This window comes from Lontra canadensis, unplaced genomic scaffold (genome assembly GCF_010015895.1).
Source record: "Lontra canadensis isolate GAN:19392208 unplaced genomic scaffold, GSC_riverotter_1.0 scaffold156, whole genome shotgun sequence".
Taxonomy (NCBI): Eukaryota; Metazoa; Chordata; class Mammalia; order Carnivora; family Mustelidae; genus Lontra; species Lontra canadensis.
The window spans coordinates 2,272,438-2,292,995 of NW_022631150.1; the positions used below are offsets into that span (position 1 = coordinate 2,272,438).

General features: G+C 39.0%; 1 protein-coding gene across 3 annotated transcripts in view; it reads right to left on the bottom strand.

Moving 5' to 3' along the window:
* Positions 1–20,558, bottom strand: part of MAP3K5 (mitogen-activated protein kinase kinase kinase 5) — a 194,706-nt gene that overhangs the window by 60,369 nt on the left and 113,779 nt on the right. For all 3 annotated transcript variants that reach the window (XR_004381165.1, XM_032844826.1, XM_032844827.1), the window contains exons 11-14: positions 18,569–18,676; positions 12,466–12,515; positions 9,952–10,047; positions 7,139–7,220 (exon numbers count right to left, since the gene is read on the bottom strand). Coding sequence is in view for 2 of the 3 variants with exons in the window: in XM_032844826.1 (XP_032700717.1) it covers positions 7,139–7,220; positions 9,952–10,047; positions 12,466–12,515; positions 18,569–18,676 (336 nt within the window). In the remaining variant the exon portion in view is untranslated. The remainder of the gene's footprint in view (positions 1–7,138; positions 7,221–9,951; positions 10,048–12,465; positions 12,516–18,568; positions 18,677–20,558) is intronic.

A 20,558-nucleotide genomic window follows, 5' to 3' on the forward strand; every position in this document is an offset into this window, starting at 1 on the left:
CCAGGGAGTAATTCCTACTTCATTAAAAAAATTTCTTCTTTCTATTCTGACCATATAGACATATAAATTGGAAAGGCAGGTTTGAGGAGACTAGCCTGGTCTGGAAGTCAAAAAAAGTAGAACAAAGCTGGCCCTGGAAAGAAAAGGTGTGTTAAATTGGAAACATGGAAAACATTAGGGGTGGAGGAAAGAGTGTTTTAAAAAAATAAAAGGTAAGAATACACTGCTTATATACTCTGCATTCTATTTCTATGGCAATAAGTTAGTGAATTAGATTGTTGCTAAGGGAAACAACTGCATTTCAAAGCAATGATGGGAATACTTCTAGAATCATCCCTCTATTGTTGCCTGCCCAGAACAATCTAAGTCTGGTACTGGAAAGGGAATCAGCGTAGGAAGACAATATTGACAAGGCCAAACAACAAAGTGGTGATTCACTTAGTTCCCGCGCTGTCAAGGGACCTACAGTAACACAGCCAACTTCCAAAAGCCATGCACTTCCCTCTGGGGCTTAATTACATTAGGTGAGTGGTCACCTCAAAGACCCAAAGGATAACTTCGTCAATTTTCAGTCTGTATTGCCTTCTTAATATGTAAATGTGAAAAACATTAATAACGATTAGTAACATTAATAAAATGCTAAAAATGCTTAGGTTCAAATAACCAGTTTGATAGATCTCTTCTTCTTCCAGACTTTACTCAAATATCACCTTCTCAATGAGCCTTCCCCTGCTTATTGGGTCTAAACTTGCATGCTCTGTTACACTGTAACTTTCTGACCCCTTTCCTACTTAATTTTTCTCCTTAACACTGATCATTATCAAACATGTTATGCATTTACTTATTTATGTTGTTTATTGCTGGTCTTTCACTAGGATGTAAGCTCAGTGAAGGCAGGGATTTTTCTCAAATTTTTCTCTGTTGTATCCCCAGCAGCTAGGATAATGACTACCACATAATAGGTGTGAATAAATATTCATTGAGTGAAGTGAATTTATAACTATCAATGTGGTATAAAGATGAGTTTAAGCTGAAAACATGTGAATCAATAGCGGCTGCATTAAAAACCTTTATCTAAAACCTTTTTGGCTGGCTTAAACAAAGCCTCCTGAAAATACAGCTGCCAAAATCCCCTCTCTGGGAGGTTTAGGACCATTCATACCTAGATGAGATATTACATAAACAAAACCTTGCCAAAACGTTTTGTGCCTTCCACTTTTTCCTCATTAGTTTCCCACCGCATGCTTCTCCTTAAAGTCCTATGAAGGACTTTTCTCAGGAGGATAAGCAAAGGTAACTCAAGCTGATCAGAAGCCACTTAAAGTGCTCACATATACCTGAATAAACCTTGCCTTTTCTCTTGTTAATCTGTCTTTTGTCAGTTAATTTGCAGGCCCCCAATCACTGGACAATTGACAGAGGAAAAGTTTTTTTTTTTTTTTTCCTTCCCAACAGAAGGAAAGAATGAGTGACAAATTGGTACTCATATCATACAGCACCGTAAGGGATATATTTCTAAATGTGGGCGTTGAGCTTCAGATATGTGCAAAAATAGAAATAGGATGTTAAAGACAAACAAACCAATGTGCTGATGATTCCAAATTGATTTCAATGAATTCTAAACCATAATTCACTGTTAATGTTTGTGAAGCAAATCATCAGAAAAGGAAATGGTAAGGTATTTCATCATTCTGCAGATGTTTATGTCAAAGGAAAATGTTCCTTTTATCTTGCTTGTCTCCACTTCACCCCTCAAGGGGTCAACTTTCTCTTTCTGCACACTAGAAAGTACACAATGCACACAGGCGCACAGGGCCAGGCACTATGATTGCTTCAGGTTCAGGTCAGCCATGTGCCCATTTTGATGAAACAGTGAGGTACACATGAATATATGAGAAAGAGAGATAAAGAGGAAAAGGGATGGCAGGAGGGAGGGAAAGAGAGAGAGGCAGAGGTTTGGAGAGGTGGAGTATATGTATGTGTTTGGGAGAGGAGTGAGGAGGTAGACACACCATATTTTGTATTCAGGGCCAGAAGGACCTTGGTAATTTGTGTCTGGCATTTTTTCCTCCAAGGAGATAAAAACAGAAAGAGATGAAAAGAGAATGAGTCAATAATGCCTTAGTTATGATATGCAGCTAGATTATGGTGTTCATTCTTTCACTGACTTAACACTGAACAACTTCCAGGACAGTGTCACAGCACCTACTCTGTCCCTTCCAATTTATAGCCCTCTCCCCCAGTTTGAGCTTTATCACACACCACCTTCAAGCCCTTCCAAGCCTTCTGATCTAATTGAACTATTTCTGCTTGGATGCCTCATACCATGTGAGACTACGTGATTAGAAAGGAAACAGAGCCACAGCCCTGTCCTGGGATGTCCATAGTCTGGCATGGGCTACAAAATTACAATGCAGTGAGAAGAACTGAGGCAGAGGAGGGGGCCCAAAATGCTAGGAGAGCAGAGGAAAGTGAAACGTGGTTTTGAGAAATGACACTTGACTTGCATCTCAAAAAATGAGGATGCAGTCACCAGGTGGGACAAAGAAGAAAAGGCATGTGGAGTTGGGCATCTGTGGATCAAGCCCAGGGGCAGAAAAGCTTAGTCCTCTGCAAAATGGAAGAGTCTGGCAATCCCAGCCCATGAGGTGGAAAGGCAAGTCTATGTTCCAGCCAGAGGGCCGAGAACACTGTATCTGAGGAAACCTTCTACAGAGAGTAGCATCAAAGGTTTTTAATGAGGGGAGTCGCAGGATAAAATCATGTGAGAGAGCTCTCTGATGATTACAGAGATGCATACTGATGGCAGGAGAGAGATGAGGCCACAGGAGAGGTGGTAAAGGCCTGAGATGGGGGGATGACACAGAGGATTAGGTAACTAGGCTGGAGACACGTTGTGGTGTGAGGAAGATGAGAGGCAGAAGAGGGGTTTCTCCCAGGAAGCTGCTGGGTAGATGCCCAAGGTATTAGCGAAACTATGGAAGGCTAAGAACAAAATAGGGACCACAGCTGATACGTATTCAAACTCTTAGAGTTAACGGCAATCCAGTGTTCAGTGATTTCCATATAACTTTACCGAACCATTAAATTATTTAAGATACGGGTTCCTTGCCTTTCCATGTCAGAGGAAAGTCCTCTGAAAGTGGGACTGATCTATATTTGAAATAACCTAATAATACGAATTTGAGCTAGGAAAGCATATTTAAGGTGTTCCTGGTCCACTCACACTTGAGGAATCCAATCATTTTAGCAGAGCCAAGACTATGAATTTTGTCCAAAGTTATAAAACTGGCTGTTAGCAAAATTAGAACGAGAGCCCACGGCTCCTGACCCCCACACAGCAATTTCAGTAGAGTCAGGCTTGATCATTTGAAGAAGGAGGCAGACCATGACCTGAAGGAGGCTAAATCCCTCCCACAACTCTACTGCTTCAAAGAAACCTTATGAGTCAAATAAAAAAGAAAAGTAGATCTTAATATGGGCTTCAGATTAGAAGTCTGTCAAACATCCAGAAGTCCAGGGATTAGCTTCAAATTTGTAGTTTATAGAACTACGTTGATAGTTGAAGTTTGCCAATGTTGACAACACCCTAAGTGAAGTCAACATTAAAGAACGTTTCACCTTTCCAACATTTTAATTTTGCTGTGGGCCTGGCTTCCCAAAGGCTTCAGAATAATTGACACATGCATTGAAACAACTTTAGTTCTATCCCCAGCTGAGGTGATGATAAGAAAGCAACTATTCTGCATATAAATCTTAATCGCTATGTAAAGATGGTCTCTAAGTTTACACTATCACGAATAGGAAGTAGAGGAATTATGTTTTGTGTGTCATTCATGGGCTGATGGTTGAGTCTAGTTTGTGGTAATGAAATTAAAGAATTTTCTTTTTTTTTTTAAGATTTTATTTATTGATTTGACAGAGAGACAGAGATCACAAGTAGGCATAGCGGCAGGCAGAGAGAGTGGGGGAAGCAGGCTCCCTGCTGAGCAGAGAGCCCGATGGGGGGCTCGATCCCAGGACTGAGATCCTGAACTGAGCCGAACGCAGAGGCTTAACCCACTGAGCCACCCAGGCACCCCTAAAGAAATCATTTTCATCAAATATTTAGAACACCAATAAGATCATTTTAAATTAAGAATGTTGAAGATATATAAGAAATGTAATCATGAAGTTATCAAAAGTTAGGCGAAAATGTAAGTTCAGGCTATTTAGTGACTCATCTCCCCAAGGTGTTCTGGCTACAAAGCGACACTCAGTGAGAGGGAGAGTGAAGACAGACGTCCCCATGTTCACAGCCCAGAACATCACCACAATCTCTGTTCATGACCATTGTGCCCACAGAACACTGCCACCCCACACTCCACCCAACACATGAATGCCAGCAAGGTCACTTCTTGGGGTTTAATGGAAAACTACCCACAACTTATTTAAACATACTTATTTTAAATATGCTTGAATTCACTATATATGCTATACAGTACACTGAGAATACTGTAGAAGCCATTCTGTGTCCAAGATTTTAAATTATTCTGAGAGCATGCAAAGGACAGAGTGGAAGAGTGTTTTTCTAACATTAAAAGAATAGAATCCCTGTACTTCCTTGAGAGGGGTGAGTTAGGAGCACTTTGATGCATCAGCAATACTGTGTAAGCTGGTTTCTGTGAGGTCCGCCCAGGAACTATAAAACCCTCTGGCTCTTCTTATGGAGAATCCGGAACATTCCCTTCCTTCTTTGGTTGGTGACTGTTCTCAGTGCCTGCAGATGGGCTAGACGGGCTGCCTGACCAGAAAGAGCCCCACACAGCCACCCCATTTATTACTGTATCCAGATCAAAGGATCTTGGTTCTGTATCTTTGTGGAAGCTCTTTAAAAAGTGATCTACCTACCTTTTTTTTTTTTTTTTTTTTTTTTTTTTACATTATAAGAAACCGAGTCTTAGAAAAACCAGCTGGCAAAATTTGTCACAAATTCTAAGGCTGTTAGACCTGTGTTATGCTATGAATATGGTTAAAGTGGTTTCTGGAGTAGAGTCCAAACTGTGAATTTAATCAATTAAGAAGACCACGTTGTCTTATATGGTGACCACAACCTGGCTATGCTCTGTGTATTTTTGGTAAGATGGATTTAGTTCCTTAAAAAAGGGCGGAAAACACAGGATGGCTCTCACTGGTTTAAAAAAGCCAGCATTTTATGACACTGCAGCAGAACTTTATGGATTTTCCAGTCCACCCACTTCAACATTTTATATTTACTAATAAAAGTATTTCATTTTCATTGTCTTTGCTGCCTTTTACCTTGGTCATTGCTGTGTATCAAGTGACTAAATTTAAACCAAATAAACACAAAGATAATGAGGTCTAATCAAGGACCACTGGTGTAGGAACCAAGAGATCTAATTCCTAAAAAAATCACTTGAATAAGAAAATAAAAGTTGTAAAATATAAAACATATACAAGTAAATATCTATTCCTCCTATAGGCAACAAGCTAATGCATGGGGAAAAAAAATTTTCCCCCCAAATTAGGTCCTATCATTTTTTTATAACTTTAATGAAAGAGCCTTAGGCTTACCTAGGAACATCAAAGCTAGAGAACTGCTAGATAATTATAGAACTTAACTCTGGACAGAGTTAACACTTGGTTATTATATTTAAATTCTCCTTCAACTGCTACCCTACGACTTCAGTGTTTTTATAAAGATTCTAGAATGTGGGATGACCTTATCAAAGTGACCTAATAAATAAGAATGCCAGACAGGCTGGTGCTCTAGCTTCTTCAGTTTCACTTTAACATTAGAAATGACATTTTCAGGATTGTTTGGATTCTGAATTTTTTCTCAAGTCCAGCACCGGGCAGGGCTTAGAGAAGAAGCTGGCCTACTGTCAGTCCTGGAGGAGGGTCAAGCAGGGGGGTCAGCCCTCTTGGGACACTCTACACGGTCCTTACAGAGATGAAAGGCTCTTTATCACCGAGGAGTCACGACAAAAAAAAGCAGGAATAGGTGTCTGCAGTGTCCTGTGTCCCTGAGGCTGAAGTCAGAGGACTGGGCTTGAGAGGAACAGCATTTCAGGTGACTGTTATTACCTTCTCTCTGTATTCCATTAATCTTCTGTTGGTCCAGGTCCTCTGTGTAGCACACAGAGGAAGGCCATGGCCAGTCATGCCATTCAGAATTTTCACTGAATTTTGCTTGTCTGAATTGCATATATCTCAGAGGAGCATAAAAAAATGCGAGGGCACTGTGGCCTGTGTATGGAGGGTAAATCAGCATCCTCAGAGATAAAGCACAGTTACTATCAGGTAAGCAAAACATAAAAACTCAGTATTCCTAAGTAAGAGTTCTCCAATGTTTGCTTTTTAGCTTTTTTTTTTTTTTAAGATTTATTTATTTGAGAGAGAGAGAGCGTGAGTGGACAAGCCTGCCTCTACAAGCAGGGGGAGGGGCAGAGAGAGAGGGAGACAAGCAGATTCCCTGCTGAGTGGGGAGCCAGACATGGGGCTCCATCCTAGGACCCTGAGACCATGACCAGAGCCAAAATCAAGAGTTGGGCGCTCAACCTACTGAGCCTCCCAGGTGCCCTTTTCAGGTCTTTTTTAAAACAAGGAATTCCATAAACTGCCTTCAGCATTAAGGGAAAGCTCACAGGCTCTAGCTCCTCACCCCTCACCACCACTTACATGTCCTCCCCCAACGCGTCCCCCAGTAAGACTTTTAATGTTCGTTTTTTTTTTTTTTAAGCCATAGAGAAGGGATGCCTGGGTGGCTCAGTCAGTTAAGTGTCTGCTTTTGGCTCACGTCATGATCCAGGGGAGCTGGGATTGAGCCCTGTGTCGGGCTCCCTGCTCAGCGGGAAACCTACTTCTCTCTCTGTCTGTCCCCCTGCTTGTGGTCTGTCTTTCACACTCTCTCAAATACGTAAATAAAATCTTTTAAAAAAATAAGACTCCTTGCCGAGCAGGGAGCCTAATGTGGGACTCTATCCCAGGACCCTGGGATCATGACCTGAGCTGAAGGCAGATGCTCAACCAACCAAGCCCCCCAGGTGCTCAATAAATAAAATCTTAAAACAAACAAACAAAAACCAAAAAAACACAGAGAAACTTTGTAAAATGAACATGCAACCAGAGTCATTACCTCCAAGGAGTCACCTTCACAATCACCTTCCTCCGTGCTTCTCCCCTTCTCCTCAGTGATGGTGTTCACCATTTCAAAAAACCTACAAGGAGAGTTGGTATGTGGTCACTCAGAATACATCTGATATTAAATACAAGCAAGTATGTTCCAACGTGACTTCAGAGCCAAAAATGGGAATGAAGAGACTTTCTAAAAAACCAGACAATAAACTATCAGTATCAACACAAAAAATAGGGTTTTTCAAAAAGAAAAAGACAGGCTGGTAGAATTGTCTACTTAATGCCTCACCTCACATAACAGTAATGTAATATAGATTTAGAACAATGAAGCTAGACAAATTCATAGAGATGTGAAGATTGTGGGACTTGGATGTCAGGCCAAGATTGTTAGTATTTGTGTTACTTGGGGCAAGCTCCTCCACCTCTCTGAGCCTCACCCCTTCATCACAACAGGGTCTATAGCAGTATCTAACTTAAAGGTTGTTAGGAAGACTACTTGACATAATACTTGTAAAGTGCTTAACAGAGTGCATTTATTAAAATAAGCTACTATCGTTTTGCTGATGATCATATTATTATTTAAAATGGGAATTAAAAAAATACCCATAATCTGGAATAGTGTCTCTAAATTCTGAGGTGATTATTTGATATAGTGTGGGCCACTACAACATCTGATGTCAGTCATTAAATATTTTGCCTTTACTATCATAAATATGGTGTTCTGTAAACACAATCTGCAAAACACCAATATGAATTAGGAACAACTGGCTCGTATGTTTGTGAAAGAAGCCACCTCTTTTTTGGTGACATTTTCTTCAGGAACTCTTCTTGTGAAGTTTTTTATTTTCTTCTTCTTCTTCTCCTTTTTTTTTTTTTTTTTTCTGTAGACCATTTAAGAGCCAAGAAAAATAGTCACAACAAGAAACAGATTTGCTCCCTGTAACACTAGCTGTGTCTAGTCTATGCAGAGGGGTTGCTAACAGTTCACAAACTTAAAGCATGGGAGGCACTATGACTAGAGGCTGATGATCTCACACGCAGGTCACACACTGCATTGCCAGCCTAAGAGAAGAGCAGGTTATGTGGGATAAGAAAAATCTACCTTCTATAACTAAGAACGTTTTTTTCTATCTCTGTACCTCTTTTTTTTTCTGTACCTCTTTTTAATCCATTCATCCATCCAGCCAGCCAGCCAGCCGTCCCCCCGTCCATCCATCCATCCAAAAAATACTCATCGAGTGTCTACTAGGATAAAAAAACTATTCGGCCTTTGGAACTGTGACAAGGAACAAAATAGACAAAGCCCATTTGGGAATTTGGAACCTATCTATGGAGTTTGCATGTGGTGCCTACTTCCCTACTTTTCCTTTCTCTGTATACATTTCTTGGAGGTCACTGACAAGAAAAAGAAGTTCCCAAGTCTGATCAGAGTAATAGTATGCCCTAGGGAAGTTTAAATATCCTGATGAGTTAGAGACAAAGGCAAATTCAACCAAGAGGAAGAAGAAAGTGAAAAACCTTTAAAAAAAAAAATCTGACTTTAAAGACAGACTTAAAGATCTGGGGTAAAGACTTCCATCAGCTATTCACACAAAGTTTTTATGAACATCTCTAAGCAGAATATAATACAGTGGGATGGGAACACTGTAATTTTTTGGAGCCTGGATTCTAGAGTCCCATGTACTTGGTCCAAATCCCAGATGTTCATTTTTTACTATATATGATTTTAAGTTCATTGAACTGTTTAAGACTCTTTTCAATGAAGATGTTAATATTAGCTACCTAACAGTTTTTATTTGAAGATTAAAGCAGATATTAGATCTGGGGTATGTATTCCATAAATCCTGGCTATCATTATCATAAAAACAAATCAGTAGCCTTGAGAATTTAAGTAGAAAAGCAGACCACATGTGTGCTAAGAATTACTTCTTATTTCCAAATCTTTTTCTATATATTTTATAATAATAAAGATAAAACTATAACCATATAGTTCTATAGCTGACTATAGAATTACAGATTTATAAATTTTTTTTTGGTACCAAGATAAAAATAACTGTATACTGTAACTAGTATATTAGTCATTTACCATGGGCTCAGATGGTGATTATTTGAATAAGAACAATCCTCAGGAAAATTTTAAGTCTAAGCTGGCTTTTACCTGCACTTTGGTTTCTAAATTGTTACTCACTTGCCTAGGTCCCCACAGTCAGTCACTATGTCTTAAGGGAGCACGAAGTACTTAATTATCAGCTCAAGAGAAATACACCCAGGGAGGTTAACACAAGTATACAGTGCAATGCATGGATTTTTGGACTGTCTTTTATGGTTATAGATCAGATCACTGGCTCTTAACTCAAGCTGTACCCCCACCAGGAAATCCAACATAATTCGTCAAGGGTAGGGCCCAGGCACTTGTTAAAATGCACCAGCTGATTCTAATCTGAACCAGAGTTAAGAGCCCCTGTTCAAAGAATTCAAGAATAAAAATTTTGGTAATCATCTATTGCAATAAGTGGGCACTTTAAAAATGAGACATTAACAGTTGGTCATCAACTGGCAGGTCTTGGTTAATGTTTTATCTGTGGAAAAATAAATTATGACTAAGAAAAAGCATGGTTTATTAAAGAGAGCTCTCCCCCCATTCTCTGATTGTTAAACATACCCCATAATTATAAACTATTAGGCCAAATGAAATATTTATATAACCACACAGCCACAAATTCCTTATAGGAGCTACATGTTCACTCATTAATTAAAAATAATGATCAGGTAAGAACAGTATTTTTTATACCTAAACAATGATGGAATACGTACTTTTTACAATGCAGTTCTGTACAGAAATAGATTTGGAAATCGTCAGAATTATGAAGCACGTAAAGAAAACAGCATCGCTCTTCAAATTTAGAAATACTGAAAGAAACAAAAAGAATTATTCAGGGAAACAGCAATACTTCTATGAATGTGCAGTGCAAAATAAATACCTTTTATATCCAATCCCCATTATGATATCAATGTTGTTTATAACAAAAAGATATAAATAGCACTTGAAAAAGTGATGTTTCCCCCATACCATAATACTAAAATTACTTAAGAGTCTGAGAATTGTGCTCCTACTCATATCTGCGGGTGGGGTCGCTCTGGGGGGCTGTAAGTACACCTCCACTATGTATCCCTCCAACCGAGCACGGGAAATTGTCCTGCCTGCTACAGCACCACACTGTAATATGGGAGAAAAGGCAGAGGTATGGAGTGGCTGACTGAGCTCCGCGATTCTAGTTCTTTCGCATCTACAGAACAGCGAAATGTTTCCAAAGCCAGGAAAGCAATGCGGGGAGGCAGTCAAAACACCTCATGGATTGTAGAGATTTTAGAGGTGTGAGGAAATGTGAAATGGCACTTGGTTCTGACTCAGCAAGCGATTTTATAGCAACTGAAATAATTTTGAGTCTACCATTCAGGCCATGCTGTTTTATGCCAAAGGTTAGCAAATATTTCCTGAAATGGGCCAGAGAGTAAATATTTCAAATTTGGGTGTTGGAGCAGTCTTAGGCAATACACAAATGAATGAACATGGCTGAGTTCCAATAAAACTTTATTTACAAAAACAGGCAGTGGGCCAGATTTGGCCTGTGGACCCTCCTTTGTCAATTCCTATTTTTTGCCTTTGCATCTGCTGTTCCTTCAATTTGGAATGCACATCATTTTTGACTTTTTAAAGAAATTCTATTCCTCATTCAAGGCCCAGCTTAGATCCTACCCTCTCCCTTCCCTACTTCTACCTTAAACAGAAAGACTTTCTCTTGCGCCTCTGTTCCTTAAACATAGATCTGTCATTGCTTGTATCACTATCAGCTCAATAATGACTGTATGGTCCTTCCTTGTTAAATGTTCCACTGATGGGTTGTGAGCTCTTTGAGAGTGCGAGTTCATGTCTTAGTCACTGTTGTATTAGCAGAATAGGACTCAACATTTGACATACAGCTGGTGCTCAATACATGCCCGTTGACTGAGCTGAGCAAGCAAGTTCTGAGATGATGCAAGACAAACTGCTGACTCAGGTTTTTGGTGTGTTTTCTTTTGTGGTTATCTCTTTATAAAGGAGGAAGCCAAGAAAAGTTAGCTCCCTTTGAAGACACACACTACAGCTTAAGTTTCTCACCATATAAACCAGCAGGAAGCCATCTGGACGGATTCTACATATATGCTGCAAGTCACAACAAAAGTTTATGGAGTGATGCCATATTTAATTTAAAAAATTTCATTGGAAAATAGATATGATAAGGTGGAATTTCTATTACTGTACTTTCCTAAACTGTTTAGAAATGCAGTAATAAATAACAATTGCCTTGCTAATGACTGGTTTTAAAAATTAAATATTAAGAGAGTAAAACTTTATTTGAGAAGGCATTGGTTGGAAAGATAGCAAATGAGTCAGTCCATTATCTTGCTTGTTTCTCTGCAGATCCCTCAAGAGGTAACAGGTGGTTTTACCAGGCAAACTCCAATTATCAGTGACTCAGATGGCTCTACCAGTTCATGCTCCAACAAAACCAATTATTATTATGCCAAAAGCAACAGGGTATTGTGTAACCAGCCTCCAGAAATCTGTTTTTTCTCATTTCTCTTTATTATGTGTAGATAAATAGTAGTAAACACAAGTAATTTGGTTTGAAATTTCCAAGAGTTGGTTTAGCCTGAGCTTCTATAAAGTAAGTATTTAAATGTTTAACCAGTGGCTCTTGGTTCTGGAAAAAATCTCATTTCTAAATCCCAGGAAATGGCATTTCCTGACTTTATGATGGCAACGTCAGAATGAAACTAAACTGAAGCGAGCCACTATAATCTCAAGAACACGTCATTAGCAGCAAGCCGAGGAAAAGTTTTTAAAAAATGAATTTCTCATAGTCTCACTAATAGGTTATGTTAACTCTAGGACACAACGTGATCGATGGCATGTGGATTTTTTGGTTACACTTAAGAAGAGATTAGTTCCTGGCATCTCAAACAACTAGAAACCCATCCTAGCAAATAAACCCACAGCTCAACCAGCTAGAAAGGACCCAAATAGCTCACTTTTATCGACACCTTGATTCTGGTCCACAGTCCACTTTTACCCCTCGTTCTCCACATCTGAAGCAGGTGACAGGCACAGAGTCAGTTCAACTAACAAAGCTTTGTTACAGATGTTTTCATAACAAAGACAGAAAAGGAGGCTGAGTGTTTTCATCAAGAGAAGGATTCTTCAAGTTCTCTGCATTTTTAAATCCTGACTAAAAGTTCTATTGTCTTCTAAGTAAAAAAAAAAAAAAATGTACCAAGTAAACTTACCTCACTCCCCTGATAGAAGCAGCACTAAAATTCCACTCATGTATACCTTTCTAGAACACAGGGGAAGAACGACAAGAACAACAAACATTGAGTCATCCGAATGAAAATAACATAATTTTGTTTTATTATTTTAAAATAATATACACAGAATAATTTTTCCCAGTGCATAATTCTTTAATAATCTGGATGGAAATTGTAATTCATTTCCAAGCCACAAGGGTGATGTTTACACTGCTTAATAATTTCTGTACTTCAATAAAACAGCTTCCAAGAGAATCTAGGGGAATTATTCTCATTAAATCCTAAAAAACTTGATCTTTAGCAAATTAACCTAATAACTGTCGTGTCTTAAATTTTTAAATAAAAACCCAGTGATCAAGGTAATTCAATTATTATAGCTGAGTAATATTTCTTTTCTGAGAACGAAAAACATTAATTTGAATAAAGCCTCTGCAAGGCCTTACAGATGATTATATCTGAATTATCTTTAGTTAAATTTTCAACTGAAATGGTAGTTCTATTTCTCCATAAAATAATACACCAAGTATGTCTGTAGTACATGCATGCAGATAGTGTCTGTCATAGCTACAATGCCTTATGACCTAATTTATGCAAAATTCAATATAGTAATAAAGCCTGAACATAAAAATTTGATTGTCATATGATAAACATGGGTGATTGCAGGGCCAAGATGAAAAAAATGTGGAAATTTATTTTTTTGAGTTTATTACTCAAGCTAAGTTTAAATTATTACATTCATGTCTTTAAATTAAATAAATTACAAATTGGATCACATTCCCTATAAAAATATGTCTGGTAACCACACAGAATTGACAACATAAATATTTTAGTAGAAATAAAGTAGTCGATACACATGTCCAAGTTTAGCAAGTGCTCTACAATAATCCATTCAGATGGCCAATTCAACTTTGTAAATGGGAAACAACCAGGAAAACAAGCTCTTACCCACCCACTTAAAATACTGCCAGGAGCTTGAGGTCTTGGCTGGACTTGTGAAATGGGTAAGGAAGCCTGTGGCTCTGAGGTGGACCAGAACTCTCCTTTTGGCTGAAGCAAATCAAAAAGCCACAATTTATATCCACAGCACCTAGTTCTTTGCTAGGACCATGCAACTTAAAATAAAAATAGAACCTCCCAAGCCCAAAGGAGATGTACAAAAAAACTAGTTTCAACGCACACCAGTCAGGTCACGGGTATGCGACCTGAATTAACACAGAGCAAATGTTGTGCACGCGCCCAGGAAAGGAAGGGACCATGGAAAGGTGCTCCTGGAATGTGGCTCTCTTTCACCAGAGTACAGAGGGAGTTAAATTAAAATAGCACCCTGCAGCTTCAGCTGGTAATATGGAAAGTTGGTTCTAAATCCTGGTGGCCTCAGGTGACCTTCTAAATAGATGGGACCCCGGAGCTGCAGCTGTTACCCGCATGCTACTCGCGTACAGTTCAGCCTTATCCTGAGCCTGCATCCAGGATCAGGAGGTGGTGGAGGAAGGCAGAGCTAGTAGGGCGCTTAGGCAAACATGCAACTGAACAGGGAAACTGGGAAACACCCACAGGACAGCGCTGGTAAAATCTATCTCATATCAGCCCTGTTCTGGGAACAGGCAAGGAGAGATTTCCCAGATAGATTGGGCTGGGTTTGTAGGAAAGGAGAACAGCATTTCCAGAATGTTAGGTTCCTGAAAGGTTGCAAGTGCTGCTAGTGAATGTTCTATCATACTGGTGTGAAGCCCAGGGCCTGCGATGGAGATCTGAAATAAAGAGGCCCAGCACCCCAGCGCCTTTGCTACTGGGACTCACCACATGGAGGCGCTGGTGAGCTACAAGGCCAACAGGTGCAGTTAAAAAGTTTCTGGGGCCTGTCTGGAAATCTGGGGAAAGGGACTGCCAAAGGCAGAGCTAGAATAATTAGCCTCAGCAAGCCCCAGACGGACACTCAAGCTAATTGACTCGGCACAAGCACCATACTGTAGGAACTGGTTAGTGTCAGATCCTATGCCCTCGTCTCTAGAGTCGGGACTAGGCGTTAACACTGAGCTAAAATGGCGGGAGTTCTCCATTGGCAGATACTGTTCGCTCCCTAGACAACAGACACGCTCTTCCTTGTTTGCTAAGGAGAGCTGAATGTCATTGGCATTCAGGTGGCCGTGTTTAGCAATGAGGGGTAATGATTGGTCTAAATCGGCGATGTAAGTCCATTCTCCTTGCTAGTGATTGGTTTAGGCATGAACACATGGCACAACTTATGATAGAAAAGGAGGGCCGGACCCTTTTCCTTGGGAAGCTGTGTGTGAACTGATGCTTTGAGCTGCTATTTAAGACAAGGAGAGAAAAATCAAGAGAATATAGAGAAGACACCCGAGAATTCTGATACTGTTCAACCGCTGACATACGGGCAGCATGATCCTCTGCCCCTGAGAAGTTCCTGTTACGTGAGATAACATTTCCTTATCTGTGAAGCCACTTTTAGGTGGGAGTTTTGTATCTAAAAGCATCCTTGATGGATGAGACGATCATATCATCAAAATCTAGAATCTGAGGTAACATATTCCCCTCATAAATTTCCTGGGTATTCGCAGAGGGGCCATGGCTGGAGCCGGTGTGAGTTCAGCACCTCATATTCCACTGGGACCCTGCTGCCTGCTACCTTTCCCTGAGAGACCACCAGACAGGACAGGAGTACTCAGACTCCAAAAAAAGAAGGGATTCTAAATAACAACCATTTAAAATATCTCATAAATGTTTCTCTTCCTCAGTCTAAGTTTTTCTTTCCTGTGCACATGCAGACTTTTTTTCAAGTACTAACTTGACTTCAAACAACAACCAACCATTGAACAAAGGGAGAACTGTTTAAAGATTAGGATTTCAATTTATTTTGTCCTTGACTTAGAGTAACTCCCTAATGAGATTCCCGAGACTCTTAGGAATTGGTATAATGATATCAACGTTTTGACCACTGCAATATAAAGTATATACTAGCTGTTCATTCCACATTTTAGAATGAAAATCCTGAGAGAAGGAGTAAAGAAATAAGCGATAAATGAAAAGCAACACGCTCTGCTCTATTCTTAGAAAAAAATTTAAAACTTTTTATGACAAGGGGTGCCTGGGTGGCTTGGTTGATTTTGGCTCAGGTCATGGTCTATTGGGGGAGGGTCAGGATTGTGAGCTCTGTGGGGAGATTGCTTGGGATTCTCCCTCTCCCTCTGCCCCTTCCCCCAACTTCCATTCTGCAGCTTGCACTTGCGCGCGCTCTCTCTCTCAAAAATAAAATCTTAAAAATAAACAAACCCATCCTATGACAAAAAGAATCCATTTTTAGTTTAACATCAGATCTATACCCCTGCTATTTATCTGTTATTAGTTACAGTTATTCCAGTTGCTTTAAACTAACATAACATTAGCAGAGTTATCTTATTTTTATTACCTGTCCTCATTCCAATGGTATCACTTCTATTTCAAACAGCACAGACAAAGACTGGTAATGAACATGCTATGGACAAAACCAGGGTTTGCAAAGAAACTGACATAACATTCAAAATGGAAACTGATTTAAGAAAGCTTAAATTTTTGAACAAGGAGAATTTTTAGCACAGTGGGGACAATGCAAATGTAATTCTTCTTGATCAAAAGATGGTAAAAGTGGAAACTGGACAACTCACGGCCCAATTCCATAACCCTTCTTAATGAACTCTTTTACATCTTCATTTATTTATTTCTCAGTATAATATAAAAGTTGTCCCTACAGTTGTCACAAAACATGAGAGTCAATACAAGGCTAACTTTATTCAACAAAGAACTTCCAGACAACTAGCTGGAAATAGTACTCATTTTCCAAAAATCTCTGGCTTACTTTCTGTTCTTTTTCTGTCTTCTGGCTGTCCACTCATTCTCCTGGCCCTGCTAATTGCTAATTCCTTTAGTCCCATTCTGTTTCCAAGTGTCCTTGGATAACCTTGCTCTTTCCAATCAAGCCTTTGAAAATCGCCTCTCCCAGATAATGTTCCTGTTTCCTAACCTCTTAGATTTTGTACTTTCTACGGATGATTACTTCTGCTTATGAGAACATACAGGCATATAATTTAAAATAATGTAAATAAAACACTGTGTACTTTAAACAATGTGAACAACATGTATATAGTTACATTAGTTATTCTTGGTTTTGTCTCTAGACAACTCCACCTGGAGTTATGCCATCATCCCGGCCATAGATGGGGTCTCCAAAGACCCCCTTCTTGTGTTTGACTAATTTGCTACAGTGTCTCATAGAAATCGGGAAAACATTTTAGTTACTAGATTACTGGTTTATTATAAAAGGATATGACCCAGGAAATAGCCAGATGGACAAGATGTATAGGGCAAGGTATGGAGAAAGGCTAAGAACTTCCCTGTACTCTCTAGGGCTGCCATCGTCTCCAAATCTCCACTTGTTCACCCACCTGGAAGCTCTTTGAACCCGTCCTTTTTGGGGTTTGGCGGGGGGGGGGTGCTTCATGACGTAAGTATGATCGATTAACTCCACCGACCATGGGAGATCCATTCAATTTATCCCTCCCCCCACTCCCAGACGTAAGGGGTAGGACTGAAATTTCTAATCCTCTAATCCCATAGTTGGTTCTCTTGAAAGCAGGCCTCATCCTTAGGTGGGTCCAAAAGTCATCTTATTAACATAATAGAAAAACACTTTTATGGCTTTGAGCGCTTTGGAAATTCTAAGGGCTTTAGGAAATCTGTGCCAGAAGTGGATGAAGACCAAATCCTTATTTCTTACTATAAATTACAATATCACAGTGTCCTAATATAATACCAATGACCTCCCAAATGATTGCTAAAGAGCCAAGCCAGGTTAAGTTCTGGGGTTTCAATGTTAGGGCTCAGTTCATATGTGGATTATTGTTGTTACAATATAGTAAGCATATATTACATGTTAGGATCTGTGCAATATACCCTACTAATAATATTTCATTTACTTTTAACAACAACCTTTTGAGGTGGATATTATTATTATCCCATTCTCCAGATGAGGACACTGGGATGTGGAGAAGCCATGCTGCCAAGGCCAGAGATGGAATTTGAACCCAAGACTGTTGACTCAAAGACATTTTTAAAGCTGTCATGGATATTTTTAAAAATTGCAACCTCATGCTTCCAAATGTACTCCCTAACTCCCCCTTTCTGCCATATTTTCCCCTTTAATATACTTCTATATTGTATTTACTTATTGCCTGAGTAGACAGCAGGAATTTTGCTTATTTTGTATACATCTGTTTCCCTCGTGCCTAACACAGTGCCTGGGAGCTCCTATCACAGAGTAAGTGCTCCAGAAATATTTGTTGAGTTGTTAAGGATGACTGTTAAGGAAAATTTAAGGATATTTTGGAAAACAATTACCAAAAATCCCACAAAACTACTTTGCCACAAGACTTCTCTCATTTCTGTGGTTGATCCAATGGATTGGAATCAGGTCTTGCAATTTTTCTAACTTAAAAAAATAGTAAGATTTACACATGCATCAAAACTGATAAAATCCAGAAGTGGAAGGAGTTACTAAAATGACTGCTGTAGGGAGAAATGAGAGCATTTCAGACCCATCTGCAAACCAGGGCAGCTCAGCGCCACTGAGGCCGTGCCAGCTCACGGAGCCCGGGGCTAATCTGAAATCGAGCAGCTGCTTAGATAACCAAACAGTGTCATGAAATGATAACTATAATCATACTCGAGTAGGACTAGAGTGGTCTTATTCTGATAGGCTTCCTAGAATTAAGATATGCATCTTTTAAGTCTCAGGTCTCCCACACATAATTTATAGCATGAATTTATAAAACACAGAAACCGTCTCATTTTAAGCGTACTTTGGATGGTTATTAAAAATCCGAATAAGTTCAGTTATGTTTTACTAAATGAGTGAAATTTGTAACCCAACTTTAACAAATTTATACTACAAGATATATCTATGCCGAGATAAATACACAGTGAAGCTATTTCTTCTTGAGTAATGCAGATATTTGCTGGAATACATAAGTGCTGGAAGGGAGTAAAGTCCTTCTCTATTAATGCTCTTGTCTTAATAATTATAATTTACCTTGTCATCAGGAAGCACGTGCCAAATAGATATTGTCTTTTCCTCAACTTCATTGTTGATAGACAAATATGAAGCTTGATAGATTTTGGTTGGTTCCAATATTAATACCTTGAAAACATAAGGCAAAGAAACACACATTAATAACTGCAGATTTAAGCCATTTAGAGCTGTTAGAGCAATACTGAACTGATGTGGGAGATTATCGGATGAGGCTCTGGGTCCACAACTGCAGGAAAACCATTTTAACTCCTAACTGTTGCCTTCCCTATGAGTCCTTTGAGCACTTTTGGTATTACACAATTATCCTAAGTTCCAGTAATATGTCACTTTTTCTGCTAAAGAAATCAGAAATAAATTTTTGAAGTCCATATATTGGTTTGACTATCCCCAGGGAATCTACTCTAAAGATATTTTTAAGGTCTTTTATTTCATCTTGTTGTAAGTGCAAAATCTATTTCTATAAATCTAAATGTGTCCAAAAAAGGCAGAAATGTGGTAAAGCAAATAATTCTGTACATAGAAAAGATTCCACATATAGAGTATCACGTACTATTTTCGGTTTTCTCCTGCCACACCTTATCGACAAGATGTGGCAGGATGGTTCTCCTCCCTACGTGAATGGATTGAAAAATGATTTTGGTTATTATTGAAAGACTTTTATATATAAGCCAAAGGAATGGACGCAGCTGTATGAAACAATAAAAATGTTTTTCTGTTGCTTTCAAGATAAAACTGGGCTCTTCAATAATGATATATTTAGTTTTATGATAGAAAAAGAGGGAAGTAAAACTTACTCCTGTTTTGGAGATGTATGAGGTGTACATAACAATTGAGTTGACAATCTCTCTCAAAGGATGTAGTACAGTATTACTAATATCTGATACTAGGTGCAAATAACATTAAGATACCACACATGCACTGATTTTAAAGGTGATGCAACTATAATCTTTTTACACAGATGCTTAAAAGCGCCCACCTAGCTCAAATTTCCTCCGCAGTCTTAAGTAGGAACATTTAAAAAAGGAAAGAAAAGTCAATACTAAATTATCAGAGAACCTAGACTAGTTCTTTCTACCCTACTACTTAAAATGCAAGAAAATTGACTTTTAGAAAGAATCTTACATGAAGCAAGTTAACCAAATAAAAGTGGAGGAAAACTCTTCAGAAGACTTCATCAGCAAGGGATTATGGACTCACAATACAGAGTAAGCTAACACACAATCTGAGTGAGAAGGTATGTGGATTGACCACCCGACTCTCGGCCATCCGCTGCAAACACAGTGTACTGATTTTACGCTGTATTTACCACAAAAGTAAATTTTATTTAAATTAGGGTACAGAGAACTACAGAAAGGGGATTAAGAAAACAAAATTTTCTTTACTTTTGATTATTAAAAAACAAACATACATAAGGGCTTAATTCTCAGTCAGGCTCCAGTTATGAAAATAAGATAGAAGAGACCACAAATAAAGCACAAGAAGAGCCTATTGGGGAACAAATTCTGATTTAGGAACATACCAGGAGAATCAAGGCCCAAATTCCAATCAACAGACAGTGAAGTGGTGCTGATTAATAATGGAAACAAATTTTCAAAAAATCTTGGCAGAACTGGTGCTCTCAAATCTGAGTATCCCAGGGTTGGTGAAACAAGATGAATAATAGGGAATAAAAGGCAGGTCTTCCAAATAGCATCCAAGTCACTGTACCCACAAATGAGAATACATCTTATTCCCTAATCATGTGGGCACAGAATTTAACATTAGAAAAGCACAGCACCAGGTTATCTCCTCTTCTTAAATTTATGTCTTTATCATTGTTTCACATATTTCTAACAGGTAAAATCTGACCTATGTTTTCCTATGTCAAGATAGAAAATCAAAAGGTTGTAATTATCATTAACCTTTGTCCAGCCCTTTGATCTGCCCTTGAAATCACAAAAATGGGAGGAATTCATTGCATACAATACAGAGGTCACAGAAAGACCAAGAG